Raw genomic sequence first — 16426 nt, forward strand, 5'->3', positions numbered from 1 at the left:
AAAAAAAAAAAAAAAAAAAAAAAAAAAAAGAGAAAACAATGGAAAAAACATGCGAAAAATCAAGTTGAGATATAATGTAACACTTCGATACCTGTTTTCAGAAATAGATCATCTAGTACACCGAAGAAGTAAGCTCACCAACACGATTTCATTTCGCGTTCAGTTGAAAATATTAGCCTATTTTTAATCGTCACGCGTGTATTTAGAGAAAAGGAAAAAATGGTCAAATGCTCATAAATGGTTAAGGAAAGTGGAGGCTGAGATAGAAAGCACGCATTCATCATGCTACCATATTTAGGTATAGTGGAATATTAGCGAGAAAGTAGTAGTGTTCTTTGTGAAAATTAAAGATACCGAGCATCATCGTTGAAAAATAATATCTTGCAGCAAATTTATTGGAAGGTTGATTTTACAGTAACTTGCGTCTGATGTCCGTTTTTTGGACACTGTCCGGGACCATTCCTTGGACGCATTGTACCGTAATAGTATTAATCGTTTAAGCCATTTCGTCGACGATCGAATGGCGAAGCGCAAACGTAAATTGTGCTGCCATGGAGTACAAATTCTTCCTCAGGGATAGTTTATTATACATACTCGCAGACATCGTTTACAGGTGTCACAGCTTCCTTTCTCTCTGTGTATTTTTTTTTATTTTTGTTTGCCTTTTTCTTTTCCTTTTTCGGATTTTAGAGGTGTAAAGTGAATTGGCGTTTCGTTGGAGGGCGGTTGATGAATGAGAGTCAATAAACGTGCGTAACGAAACGTGTTGTCTGTTGATGTACCACTGCGTTGGTCGATTAATGGATTAGTTGGCAAATAAAACCGTTTGAATTTCACTGTCTCTACTGAATGTCGATTGGTCGCGTGGGTTTCTTTATTTGTTTCTGGAACAAACGGTTGCGAAGATTACTGGGTTATTTTTACAAGAAAAGTAGCGATTCTGGTGGCGATGCTCTATTTGAAATCTGGGTCGAAGATGGTTTACTATTATTCTTTGGAAAATTTCGAATATTCTGAATTCGTTGGTGGTTGGGCTATTTAGGTTTCTAAATTTCTGAAACCAATTGTCTGTGAAAATTACTAAATTATTTTGATAAGAAAAATATTAATTCTAGGGGTAACAATTGGGACGAAACTTCATTTAAAAATGATATGCCATTATTCTTTGGAGCATTCTGAATATTCTGAACTCGTCAGTAGCGTAACTTTACGTGTTGAAGTTGTACAAAACATTGCTTCGATGTTTGATAATGAATTCGAGAGTCCTACAATCGTATAATCGAAATTTCAAGACTAAAGAGTTGGCAATTTATTAAATTGAGAAAATAAATCATCTCGATGTTTCAACCATGAATTGCACGGAGGAAGAGGTACAATTTTAATTCAATTTAACTTCACATTTTGGATTTTTCGTAGATCGGAAATGTCGTTTTCAGTTGATAAAAACAAATGTCTTTCAATTAAATATCTTAATCCCGTTGATGGAAATTTTGGACGTATACATGGCGTTCAAACACGAATTTAGTCCGGATGAGTTCTGCATTCTTCTATTCATCAAGGAGAGGCCAAAAGAGAAATGCAAATACAGATTCAACCCAGTTAAAGAACGTTTTAGCAATCTCGAAGAAATCGAGGTTAAATTACACATTTCGTTATTGCAAGCTTTCACCTAACAACTTTGCTAATATACTTTGGGCTTTTCAAGGGTTTGTCAATCCCGTTACAAAATATAATTATCGACTTGTTCATGAATCTCGTTCGTTATCTGGTTTTTCTGGAATCGATAAGTAAAGACTACCTGGACAAGCAGAACTGTCGTAATTACAACGAATTACATCAAACAATGGGTAAGTTGATAGCGTTTTGTCATCACCGATCACATTGTTTGATCGACCTGTTTCAAGGATTCGATCTTGCAGTGTTGGTGTACGTCTTATCATACAGAGTATCGAGTTTATTCTTCGAAGATTCGATCGACTGCTTCGTTCACTTTAAAATAAGGAAGACGATGTCTCTCGTTGCGTACCTCCTTCAAGAAGAGACTTTAAATATTTTCCACGAGAAGGGTTGCTTGATATTCGATGAGGACTTTGTCGAGCAGAAACTCGTACTGCCAATTTTGGAAGCCACACCGTGCCTAAAGGTCCAATTTTGTTATTTCTGTTGCTTCAAATCGGCCATTTTTAAATATAACGAATAGTGAACTACGATTTTCGAATAACTATATTATAATAGAAGCTCCAAGAGCATTTGAAGGAGTACTCGAGAAGAATGAAGATTCCTAAGAAGGAATTGACGACTCCCATGTTTATGAATGTCTTGAATCGACCCAGCAGGCGTTTGAAAGTACCTCCGAATACACCTGAAGTAAGTAATTATAATTATAAATATTTTTTACCAAACGGAATTGGTCTCGGGTTGTCTGCGAAATAAATTATTAAACGTACCTTATTGCTTTGGATCGACAATGCCACTGTCCAACACGAATTTTAATCTATAATATGCTTGGTAATTATGATAGGGTTTACTTCTCTGAATACGAATTCGTAATCGAAATTGCTCTACCACCTTTAATTTTCGAAAAATATGAGTTTTTCTACAAACACACGATTTTTTACTAAAATGAAATATCAAATAAAAAATAAGAAAGTTAGGAAGTTAATTCTTAACTAAAAAGTTAGATGAGAGTATCTCAAGTTTATCAGTGTCCATAATTATAATTATTTGTGTTTCTGAATGATTATAATAGGTCGACAAAATTTAAAAATATGCCGCCGAGAGTACCTTATATACAATATTCTTACATATTTACGAAAAGTTCATTTGACACGAATCTGCTACACAGTATGATATTCTGTACTCTTTTCTAAAGGCGAAACAACAAAACAGAATTGTCGTAACAATTTTCACTTCGATTAGATCAAAGAAAGATTCAACGGTAACGTGTATACGAGGTTTTACCGCCATTTTTCACCCGCTACAGCTTCGCCATTCTTGACAATGCCGTAGCTAGGCATAGTCAGAGCACTGAGAATAATGCAGCTACTTACTATAATAATAACTAATAACTGTAACATAATTATAACAAATGCCGCGAGTTTTAATATCACGTGAAAACATATCTTAAACCGCACCAAAATATGATACGTATTACGAACTCTGTTAATAAATAAATACAATGCACCTCTGATGCAATCTGTTGATACGGCACTAATTTCTTCAATAAGATAGACAAGGATATAAGTTCGAACGATCAGCGCCATCTATGATTTGGGTTCAAAAATCAGGAAAGTGATAGGAATATAGAATAGGCGAGGAGGTCGTCGATCTGCTGGTCACGTGACAGATAAGGACAGAGAGGGGATAGAAAAGGATAGAAGGGTTCCGACAGTGAAAAATTATTAATTACTCAATTTTTGTAATCAATTTATGAACTTTTATAATTTCATTGCAAAGCTGGAACTTCAGGCTACATTCTTATATAATATTCGTAAAGAATTTAACTCTAAATTATTAGTTATTAATTTTTGTTTTATGGCGTCTATGATTTCGTAACGACGACCATCACGATCTTCCGTGAAAGTATTTAATACTAAGCGAAACTAGAATCAAAATGTGAACAAAAGTTATACAGGAAGATTCGCAAGAACATTGTCTTTATAATGAGTGCATAAAGTATCATAAATTAATTGCGTAAAGGGTAGTAATTAATGAAAAACCAATGGCGTCTTCTACAATTCTCATCAATAATTCAAACATTTCGTAGAATAATTATTAATAATTAATTAATTAGAGACAAATTTATATCGAAAAATATATGTGAAAGTTCGTGAAGGGTCTGGCTTTACGATGCAATTATAAAAGTTCATAAATTAATCACGGATATTGAGTAATTAATAATTTTTCACTGCCGGAACCATTTTATCCTTTTCTATCCCCTCTCTGTCCTTGTCTACCACGTGACCAGCTGATCGACGACCTCCTTACCTATTCTATATTCCTATCACTTTCTCGATTTTTGAGACCGAATGATAGATGGCGCTGATCGAAGTCGCAGAACCGAAAACCACGTGACGCGTTGGGCGGGAGAAACAAAACAATAAAACGACATAAATAAGTTTAACACATTCTCCTCTTATCTCTTTATTCTCTTAACATCATCATACAGTTTTTTACATTCTTTAACAAATTTGGACCATTCAATAGTTTCAGTTATTAATAGGGTACTCTTTTTATTAATAGATACTCTTTTTTACGGTTATTAATAGGATAGAGAAAGAAATAGAAATTATCGTTTTGTTATGATTAATATATTTTTCTTATAATAAAATTTTTATGTTTCCAAATGTAAGTATTTTAAACAACACTGCATACAATTTCTATACAATTGGGTTATTACGTTATGATGTATTTAAAAAGTATAATGTAGAATACACATAAGAGGGTCTATTATATTTACATATTTATATATAAAATTATGTTTGCTTTGTACGTTCTGTGTCTTCTGTACCACAGATACTCCTATCTAACATAAAACAAAAGCTACATCGGTACATTAAATTTCAGTACTCTACTTCCGCAATACTAACATTTTTCATTTCAAAAAACTCAAATAACTATAAGCTCCAATATGAATTGGGAGTCCAGAAAAATATTGCAAATGCGGATAAATAAAAATTAATACTAATATGGCGACAGGCGTATGAAACTAACGAGTTCGAGATGACGTTTATATACTCATTATACGAACAAATTTCCTGCGCATCTTCTCATACTACTTTTGATCTTATTTTATTTCTAGTTTTTACCGCAATTAAATATTTTAACGAACAATTATGCTCGGCGTTGCTCGACATTAATTGCTATCATTTATGCAGATAACTTATAACTTGCCTGCACATATTATAAAAACAATATCCTTGAAAATATTCTCATATTATTTTTCTACTCATTTTATTTTTACCTTCGTTCTCTATTAAATATTTCAGCGAAAAGTCACGACGGTCGTTTTTACCAAATCATTTATAACATCAATTAATTATTAATAACAAGTTAATTACCATCGAATTGTGAACGAAACTCGTTTATTAAACGATTATGATATTAAAGGGAGGCTCACTGTAACAGAATTTCAAGAAATCTTGGCCTAGAAATTTCGCAGAGTTAACATAAAATCTTCTGCCAATTTTGCGATTTTTTGTTAGGCAAACATTACATTAAAAGAGCTCTCATGCTGACAGAATTTTGGGCCTAAAAATGATTAAAATGTCTTAAACTTATTATTAACTTATATATAAACTATGATTAACTTATATCTAATTAATGATTATTTTATAACTAATTTATGACTGACTTATAACTAACTTATCACTACCTTATAACTAATATTTCAACTTTGGTGCGTAAGCTCTTAGCTTGGTATCGTTTCCCAAAAATTATTTTTAGGAAAATGATACCAATTACCAGGTCTCACCACGTGGAGGTGGCTACGCATCGAGACCCGACATGCGCCCTAGTGGCGCAGCCTGTTGGTGCTACCTGTATCAAAGGTACTCTAATCTAACTTGGAGCGAATTAAGTTAAAATGACTCTACTGACACTTTATTATATTTCGTGTCTTACAAAGGGGGTTTCGGTTCGGTATACTGAAACTCTACTGTCGCAACGCTAAGGTATGTGCAAGTTCCCATAAAAATAGGGAATGAAATATCAAACACGCGAGCAAATAGAAAATCGCGACGCGCCCGAACGAGTTCGCGATTATTCGAAAGACCGACTAGCCTAGGCGATGTACTCCCGTGTACAGAGATAACTTCATACCTCGGCACCCTCCCGATCGGGCCTAGCTCAATTCCAGTCACTGTCGCACTCGCCAAGACTTACACGTGGACCAAGGATAGTCCCTGAACCAATGAAACTTCTAGTGTCAACAGGAGGGCCCAGCTGGGCGGTTGCCGGCCAAGACAGACACTTCGCATCCCAGCCACACGGGGTAGAACTTAATCATCCCTGTGGTCTAACCGTAGATGGTACTAGTCCGTCAGCCAGCATGTGCCCGAGCCCAAGTCGCGTACGACTTAGGCAGCGGACCGCCCGGTCGAGGTCAGAAGACGCACCGATTCGAGGGGGTCACCCTGGAACCCGATGCATGACGAGATTGACAGTGACTGGAAATGAGTGACGGAGACGAGTCGTGAGGATGACTTACGAAGCATGTACTTATCCAGTACACGAGACCACGTCGCGTAGGCTAGTCGGTATTTACGAACGATCGCGATTATCGCGAGAACAATTATGTTCTATTTGGTAAACGAGAGGGTAAGAGAATTGATATATTTCGCTCCATGTTAGTTGGCTCACCTTTGAACGAATAGCGCGCACATGAATCTTAGTCTAGATATCTATCTTATACTTAGATTTACTTAGATCTACTTAGATCTAATGTATGCATATCGCGTTGTCCGACGATGTCTTGATAAACCTGAAAAGCTAAAAAAGAACAAGTTAGTTATAGATTAGTAAAACATAATATATGTATATAAGCATATAAACATAAAAGTGAAACAAATATAAACCACAATGATCAACCAATTCGAATAAACAATCCAACGATGAGAAATGAAAAACCTAACAATTAGACATGAAGAACCCAACGATGAAACATAAACAACCCAACGATGAGACATTCGAATATTATACGAAATATTCGAATGTCAAATAAAAATAAATGAAAACCAAAAAAAATTTGAAAAAATAATAAATTATTAAAATCTGGAAAAAAAATAAAATAACACCTGAAAACAAAAATAAATTATTAATACCTGAAAATAAGAAAAAAGGTTAGTAGATGGTTTAATGGGGTGGGATGAGGGTGGGGTGGCTAGCCCCAACCTCACTTCGGACTCCCACCCCTCACGCACTATGATAATTAGATGTTACACTTCCGAAATCGAACCGACAAATGACTCAAACATCCGCGCGTCGCTCCTTATATAGTCTCCGATCGGCCAAGCTCCCCACCCCAATTGGAAATTTTTGAACTTCGTCGATTTTATTAATTATTAATTTTCTGCTCTTATAATCAATAATTTATCAATTTTTTCACTTTTACTATAAATATACGTTGCGAGCAATTTGTTATTAACAATATTAATTTATTATTAACAATAGGTGTAAATATTTATAAACTTTTTTCGTAATTATAGATATATTTTAACACAAATACACTTTAAATTCTAGTAATAACCAGTAATTTATTCATTTTTCCATTTTTATTGTAAATTTATGAAGCATACAATTTGTTATTAACAATATTAATTTGTTACTAACAATAAGTGTAATAATTTATAAAATTTTTGTAAATTATACGTATATTTTAAAATAAGCACGTTTCAAGTTCAAGTAATATTCCGTAATTTATCAATTTTTTCACTTTTATTGTAAATTTATATTGCGAATAATTTATTGCTAATAATAAATTTGATAATTTATGCATTTTTTATAAACTATAATTGCATTTGCATTTCTATAGGGATAAATTTTCATAATGTGTATATGTATGTCAAAATATTTTTGTTTCCCGTGTATTTTTCCCTAAAATGAAGTACTGCACGTAGGGTAAATACGTAGGAAGATTCATTTTTACCTTAAAGGGTAGGTGGGAATTTATTTTTTAAAATTTTATATGAAGAGGTTATTCATATTTATGTATCGGATCACGAAACCGTTTCAAATTACATGCGATTTAGAGAAATTTCTTATAAGATATAAAAGTTCATAAAGTAGCTGAGATATTGATTAATTTGTTAATTTGTCACTGTCTTCAATGACCATGAAATGATCTAGCAATCTGGATTGATCCATCAAACGACCTTGAAGGAGTTTAATATTCCTTTAAATTGGCCTAAGATGCAGTTCTACTTTTGTTAAATTTTTGATAAATTCTACTTATAATTAGTTTAGCTAAGAAATACGACGTTTCGTCGTTTAGATCGTATAATTTCACGTACGTTAAAGCCGTTGATTTAACAAACCTTGAAGGTTTCCTTTTTTGAAGATTCATATCCCGGATAGGATCTGTCGGCGATGAAGTTCACGCACGAAATCCCGAAGACGAACTACGTTAAACCGTTGACAGAGTCGAAATTGGAGTCGTTACGAGCTGCTAATAAGATAAACGCCATGAATTTATTGAAGGACGCCGACAAGAACGCTCCAAGCTGTTTTCAGCATCGCAAACACATGGATAAATCGGTGGAGCAAGACAAGTCAAAGACAACCTTCGTGAGAAAATCAGCTCCCACCTTTAAGGTCTACAGAGTGATGACGAAATAATATCATGATAATCGCGTTTATCTTATCTTCGTCATTTCCTATAATTTTATCAAAATTCTTGTCATATTTGAGAAATGATCGATTACGAGTTACAGTAACATTTGTTTATTGCAGCCGGTCGAAATAAAGCAGAATGTGGCTTCGACTTTAAGAGAATGCGCCCGCGTGATTAGTATCGAAGAAAAGGAAATAAAAAAGTAATTATGCGAAGAAGTTTCTTTGTAACGAAATTGTTAGAAGTAATTCTACAATAATTCAAAAATATTCTAATATTCTGAAAATTTTTTGTTTCTAAATGAATTTTAATTTTACTTCTTTTTTAAAAAAATGTTTAATTGTAATTCCTTGTTAAATCATTCTTTAAATCATTTCTTTTTTAAATAATTGTTAAATTTATGCTTCTTTCTTTAATCGTTTATAATTATTGTTACTTTTGTTAATTTATTGATTTTAACAATTATAGATTGAAAAAACTAAGCGAAGGCGGTCTAGATCCAACCTCGATCCTAAAATTCGAGGAAGAGAAACGACAGCAACAAAGGGAGGAGGAGTTGTTGAAGATACAAGAGAAACATCTGTTAGCTTTGTTAACCCGAGAACATGCGTTTATTGCGAAACAATCACTGCTGAATGATGTTAAAGTGCACGCAGAAAACGTACGAAAGGAGGTACTAATGATGCTTTATCTGACATATACTCGCCACTTATTGTTTTCCATACTGTTATCCTTACTGTTTTTTTATGAAACACAATGGAAAGTTATAAGGAAATTTCGATGTTAAAAATAAAATTTTCCACTAATCATCATGCTCTTCTGTAGACACGACAAAAAGTGATTAAAAGACTCGAATAATTATTTTTACCATCAATTTTGTCTTTACAGAAACAAGAACTCTACGAGAAGCTGGAAAAATGGAGAGAAAATCACAACAAGGAAATGGCAGAAGTTGTTGAAAAGTGCCGCGAAATAGAGCAAGCTTCTCGCGAAGCTTTCAACGCCATGATTGACGAGAAGAAGCAAAAGGGTAAAAATTGTTAAAAATATTCTTCAATAATACTTCTAAACTTATTTAAAAGAATTAATCGAATAAGAGTTTTCGAATCAACAGCCGCAGAAGTCTCTGAAGAATCGCGTCAGTTGAAAGCTCAATTGGCAAAACAGAGAGAAGAAGAAATTCAGAGGAAGATTAAATTGATCCAAGAGATCAAGACGATTCAATCCTTGCGAGCATTACCCTTCAAGGATTTCGATCCAACCGAATCCAGTGGCTTGGGTCTCCTTTGCGAAATGTCTTTGATGGAGGTGTACATCGTTTCCATCGAACAATAAATATTTAATCGAATAAATTAATCTAACAATATTAGATAAATTAATTATATAAGATTTACCACGATTTGTCGTTCGATTTCCCAGTTGAAAGAGCGGCTGTTCTGGATGAAGATGAGATTAGATGAGGACATTAAAAGTAGAAAATCTCATATTCATCGGGAACGCGAGAGACAAAAGAATTTAATCAGGGATACAAGAAGAGCACTCGAGGAATATAAAGCAACCAAGTTGGTGTTACGAAATCCTTGCGTATTGTTAATTGTAATTACTGTAAACAAGTCAGATAAAAAAGAAAAAAAGAGCAAGACAAAAAGGATAAAAGTGGAAGAGATGTGAAAAATGAGGGATAAAGAGATTGATTTTCTTCTTTTAATTCTGTAAATACATGTCTACAAGAGATAAAAAAATTAGATATAATGAAGTGATCGTTTTCGTAAATACTGTTCATATTAGATTAATAGAAAATATCTAAGAGAAGAACGTGGTCTTGTTTTTTGATTATTTTATATAGATTAAATACAAGAAAATTGAGTAAATAAATAAATGGATAATTAATTTTTCGGAATAAGAGATGTAATAATAGTTAGCTTGTTTTCAGAAGTGCTATCTTATCCTCGAAGTCACAACAACCATCTCAAATTGTTTCATCACCGGAAATAGACGCGTTGCGAAAGAAGCTGGAAGCTACGAAGGCATTCAGGCTACGAAAAGAAATGGTATCTTGCTCTAAGCAAACGAAATGAAGATTTTACTTCTTTATATAGTCCCGACTCATGTAATTTGACTGGAACAAATAAAATCTACCTTGCCTTGTAATGACTGTGCAATACTATGATGATGCAAAAATCATTTTTTCATAATTCACGGTTGTAAAGGGGGCTCTAATGATCTAATAGTCAGAACGGACTGGCCGAATATTCTCTAACGGAAAATCTCTCTAAACTGGCTAAACTAACTCTCTCGTAAACTCTCCTCAAGGAACTCTCTAAACCGACTCTCCCGAAGGAACTGTCTTGCCCGCGCCCTTGTACCCTTATTTAAACCATTCATTCTGTCCTCATCTATACCCACGTTCTCTTTCTCAATTGGTCACGTATCCTAAACAATCAGGCGCATTCATAGACTTTCACTCGTTTATCGCATTCGGCTCTGTCATAAACATCCCTTACATTCGATCCTCTTGCACGCAGTCACTTTCTTTCCAAGCCTAAACACACTTAACATTCCTTCAGTGTTGTCCTTATATTTCATTCCCACATACATTCTTACACGGTGTTTATGTTGTATTTACGTCACGGTGTTGATCCCACTTACTGTACAAAGGCGGAACAGATCGTTAATAACAACTGTAGTCGGAAAAAAATCTGACAGTCATATCTTTAAACCTAATGCATACTCTCATTTATATGTTTATGAGTGTAATATCGTATATTTTCACATGGAAAATAGTTAATTGTACGATACTGTATATTTTTATAATTTTATATTTACATAAGTTATATTAAATATTAAGCATTTATGATTTCCTCGAGTAATTAATTAACCTCCAATTAATATCAAATCAAAGGTATCTAGAAGATATAAAATATGCGAACTTATCCGAAGGTTGCATAACGAGTATTTTGCAATTGCATAGTACCAGACAATTTTGTAATGATGTAACAAAGATGTTGACGCAAATTTCTTACCTACTTTGTAAACTGAAACATCGTTTGAACGAATATAATATAGTTGATTGAATAGTAGATTTTTGTACGATTAAATATTTGATGCACCGAATATTTTATAGAGCGATAGATTAAGAATTCTATAAATACGTGTATCGTTCTTTAATTATCTCAAGTAGTATTTTTACGAACGATAAGGAGTTTCGTGCAAATTTTTTGAATCGGATTCTGAAAGATAATAAGGTATTTCTACAATGAGATAATAATTTAATCATGTAATTGTAGTCGTAGAATATGTATAAATTATGTTTACTATGTGATAAATACTATTCATTGTATCATTAAAAATCAATGAATTTGCGTCACCGTGGAAATGAACGAAGAACATGTTACGTTTCTTAATTACGTAAACTCTTGTACAATATTTGAATAACACAGTATTATATTTGCGACAAGGTATACTCGCAAATATGCCATATTACAGAAAATCAAAGATTCAAAAACGTAAAAATGGTAAAAATCCTTCTAAACCTAGAAGATATTAAAAAATTAGGTAGAATCCCCCTACCCCCCTCCAAAATGCCGATATTAAACAAATAGCAAAAATATTTAAGAAATGTTAGAATCATAATAAATTCAAAAATTTCGGTGATTGTAAATACAAGAAATATGTTATAAAAGTTATTAAGAGAAGAAAGAAAAAAAATCTTCGATTCTGTCTATAAACTTCTGTACATCTTTGTTATAATAACACATATGAATAGTATAAAATTATATTATACAAGGAATACCAGGAACGACAGAAAGTATGAATCACATAATCGAAGACAGACAAGGACTTTGATTTGAATTGTTTCCAAGATACAAGTCATTATAATCGTTAGGAAATGGATTCATTAGAGGGTACTATTGGCATAATTATGGGTATACACGAATTACAGTGATCAATGTGTGCGGGGTGTATAGATATTACACAAGAGGAAAAAGGCGTTCATCTAACAATTTACGAACCAGTCGCTCAACAGTCATCGTCAAGAACATTCCTTACGCTCCCGTGTTTCATAAACTCGAGGAACGACTGCTCGATTTCAATCGGAAAAATCCTTCTTATGTGTTTTTGAGAATTGTCAGCATGGTCGTCAATAACTCGAAAAGCAACAACGTAAGTTATTTAGTCAACGTTCTTCATTGTTCCCGATTTCTCTTTGCAATACAGAAGATATCGATATCGCGATACTATTATTATATTATTGTTACCAGACTGAACCGGCGTTTCACACCGAAAACAACGTGTTGAAAGGAAAAGTGCTATCATGCGAAAGTCAATATACAAACATAGGAACCTTTTTGTTTGACAAAATGAAGAAGAATTTGAATCTTGTTGCACAGGTATGTCGGGATTTTTTACTATGGAAATCATGTTTTTCCATTGATTATGATTAAAGAAGGTGGAGTAAGCTGTGGCTCAGTTGTTGGTGTCATCCGCGAAATTAAATGCTACTCAGAATTTTAATGGTGATTCTAATGGCAATATTTGTGAGGTTAGACATGAGAGTGATACAGAGAAGTAAAGAGAGTAATGAGAGTAAAGAGAGATAGTGAGTGAGTTGGCAGTGGGGATCGAGAAGCGGTAGGGAGAAAGAAGAATGAACTTAGGGCCAAAGAGGGCATGAGTGTGAAAGTATAGCTCGAATGCATGAGTAGTGCACAGAGAGAAAAGCAATGTGCATAGAAACAACAGAGTGTTTAATTTTATATTTACATTCTAGTATTGCATAGTATTTGTTCTGTATAGTAGTCGTTCTAGTATTGTGTAACTGAAATAGTGTCTAAACAGAATTATTCCTCAGACTCGACCCTTTTCATTTACAATCCACAAGTTTAATGATACTCTAAGAAATAATGTGACAAGTAGCACAAAACAATTGATGTTGGTATAGATTAGTTTCAATTTTTTCCTAGTACTTTATATCGACTGACGCTGGGACCCGTTATCTATATCAAACAATGGAGTCAAGTAAACGAGTTCAGAAGTTACGTTATACCTTGCTCAGTGTTAACATTCTTTGTCATTTTTGTAGTATAGAATGTAAATACCAGATGCCAGTAGAAACTTGCAGAAAAGATATCGTAACAATGACCTCCGCTTTCATCTGCAGAAGTACTTCTACACTGGAGTTCACGTACGAGTAGCGTAGCCAAAGAATTTTTATTATGTTAATATTATAATATTATATTCTTATATTATTACACTTAGCATTAAACTAGAAAAAAAGGAAAAAGATATGAAAAATCTCATTTAAACCTAAAAGTCCTATATTTACTTATTGGCAAAAGTCATCATTTGCAAATCTTCAAAATTACAAAGTTAAAAAATTAAAAAGTTAAAGATCTCAGAAGGCAAAGAATGCAGAAAAATTCACAAAGGAAACAAACACTCATTTTGTCTCTCGATCAAAATGTATTCGTATTTTAATATACTTCTGTACTATACTATATCTAAGTACGAACATGAAGAAAAAAATTAGAAATCACATTCAGATACAAAATGCAAGTTCTACATATAAAGGTAACAATGACACTGACACCGTTACTCGATCGAATTTTTCAGGTTGACGCGATGACGGGAATCGAGGACACCTACGCAGACATCATAGATCGTTCAGTGAAATGTGCGTTATGGCTGCAGAAGCACGGAGTTGGAAAAGGCGATATCGTCGCGGTCTCCTCGCATAATCACCGCGATTGTGTGGTTCCTTGTCTCGCGGCCCTTTATATGGGCGCCATTGTCAATCCCTGGGACTACGATATGAATGTCCGTAAGTTCTCCGAACATAAGTACACCATACATCGTCAACATCGTTATTTGAATCATAACATCTCATTATCGACATCGTGTCTGCTCGTTGAAAAGCAATTACTAAAAAAATACGACAAAAATAAGAAAGAAATAAAACAGACACGCGACAACGATTATAAATGACACACGATTCACGTTTTTACGTAATAACATACATGTACTACGCATCATTTAACTCATATACGAACTAAATTACACGGTTGCGCAATGATTGACTAATTGTTACGACTCCGTAGAACTCGCGCGCCATTTTCTGACATTGTCGAAGCCAAAAGTGATTTTCGCGAATGAGAAATCGGTGGGAATCGTGCTGGAGGCGGCGAAGATAGAGCTATGTCAGACAGAAATGGTGTCATTCGGGGATTATCCCGGTACGATACCCTTTTCCGAGACATTGAAGGGCCATTCTAAGTCGGCCGTGGTGAATTTTCGATGCAAAGAAATCAATGATCGCCGTGACACGGGCTTTATCCTTTGCTCTTCTGGAACCACGGGTTTGCCTAAAGGCACGCAACTTTCGCACGAGGTGATAATGAACATGCTGGCATTGACCGAGAATTTGGATCTGAACAAACAGGTACCGATGTGGTTCAGCACTTTGTATTGGATCAGTGGATCGATGCTTACTCTTAGAAGCATAGCTTCTGGTACCAAAAGGATCATTGCCCCGGACTTCGACGAGACGATCGCCTGTGAAATTATCGATAAATTTAAGGTATTTCTTAGATCATCAAGTGATTTTCGACGATCTTTCGGCATTACTACTCCATATACGAGGGAAATAAATAATAACGTTATCTGCAGCGATTGAGCATAAAAGTCTCGATTGTATAAATTATCTATTGGGGTCAATTAGTGTACTTCAAACCTTATAAATATTCGCCTTTTATTTGTTTCAATCTATCGTTCACCGGTTTTAAGGTCACTTGGTTGATGCTGAGTACTAGCATGGCGAATCGATTCGTTCGGTTTGATCGTTTGCACGATTACGATCTATCCAGCTTGACTGTTCTCTTCACTGGTGGTGCTACACTGAAACAAGAATCCCAGGATTTATTAAAGAAACACTTGCCGCACTCGTTAATAGTGCAAGCTTACGGTAAGTTGAAAGAAACAAAAATAAAACAGTCAACGAATGTTTCGATACAAAACTTAAAAATTTGTTCTTCAGGTATGACAGAGCTTGGTGGTTTGGTCACTGCACAATTACCAGACACCACGAGTGGCTCTTGTGGCGTGGTGTGCACAAATTGCGAAATAAAAGTCATAGACACTGAGTCTGGAATGGCATTGGGTCCGAACCAAAATGGCGAACTTTGCGTGAAATCTTGGACGATGATGACGGGATATTACAAGAATCCTGAGGAAACCAAAAAGATTATCGACAAAGATGGTAAGTACAGTCACCCATCATGCTTTGGAAAAGTTTATAAGTAACTCAAAATAAGTAATATTTTAAGCAAATACAGAGAAAGAGGGAGTAAATTAATGTTCTGTTTCCAGGATGGTTACATACAGGTGATTTAGGATATTACAATGAGAAAGAAGAATTTTTCATCGTAGACAGGCTAAAGGAAATTATTAAGTACAGGGGACATCAGACAACGCCAAATATAATCGAGAACCTTTTGCAAACTCATCCTGCTGTTTTAGAAGTGGCAGTGGTTGGTATACCTCATCGTACAGATGACGAACATCCGGTTGCTTTTGTCAGCAAGGTACCTAATAAAGAGGTACGTGAAAATAAACGCTGGTATGATAAAAAAGATTTTATGAAATTCATAAAACATCTTAAACTGAAAGGGCGTTATAAAAGAATGATAAAATAATATAATATATGGATATATCATTTAATTTATAGGTTTCCGCAGAGGAACTGATCAAGATTGTAGCTGGTAACCTGATGGATCACTACAAATTGCGTGGCGGAGTAAAATTTCTACCAAGTCTGCCACACACTCATTCGGGGAAAATTTCAAGGAAAGAGTTGAGAGCGATGGCGAAATCTCTCGCTGTTAATTAAATTACCATAAATCCTGTATGATAACCGACACTGGTACAAATAAGAGTATTTAAATTCTTCTATAAACTCATAAGTATTGTTAATTGAATAGTATTAATTGTGTATTTTATTTGCGACCTAACGACGAAAGAAAGATTATGGTATAAACTTCATATTCGTTCTACGTCATTGTGTATTAATAAGTAGTATTGTAATTAAGAAACAGAAGACAG

The 16426-nt window shown here is 34.3% G+C and overlaps 1 protein-coding gene across 1 annotated transcript; it reads left to right on the forward strand.

Annotated features, from left to right (window-relative positions):
* Window positions 1-12359: 12359 nt before the first annotated feature.
* LOC108553394 (4-coumarate--CoA ligase 1) lies at window positions 12360-16323 on the forward strand. Its single transcript, XM_017908261.1, has 8 exons — window positions 12360-12493; window positions 12592-12720; window positions 13943-14150; window positions 14428-14906; window positions 15113-15290; window positions 15363-15584; window positions 15695-15924; window positions 16053-16323. Exons 1-8 carry the CDS (start codon window positions 12464-12466, stop codon window positions 16212-16214), a joined length of 1638 nt encoding a protein of 545 aa, XP_017763750.1. The 5' UTR covers window positions 12360-12463; the 3' UTR covers window positions 16215-16323.
* Window positions 16324-16426: the final 103 nt, after the last annotated feature.

This window comes from Eufriesea mexicana, unplaced genomic scaffold, assembly GCF_001483705.2.
Source record: "Eufriesea mexicana isolate 0111107269 unplaced genomic scaffold, ASM148370v2 scaffold10344, whole genome shotgun sequence".
Lineage (NCBI taxonomy): Eukaryota > Metazoa > Arthropoda > Insecta > Hymenoptera > Apidae > Eufriesea > Eufriesea mexicana.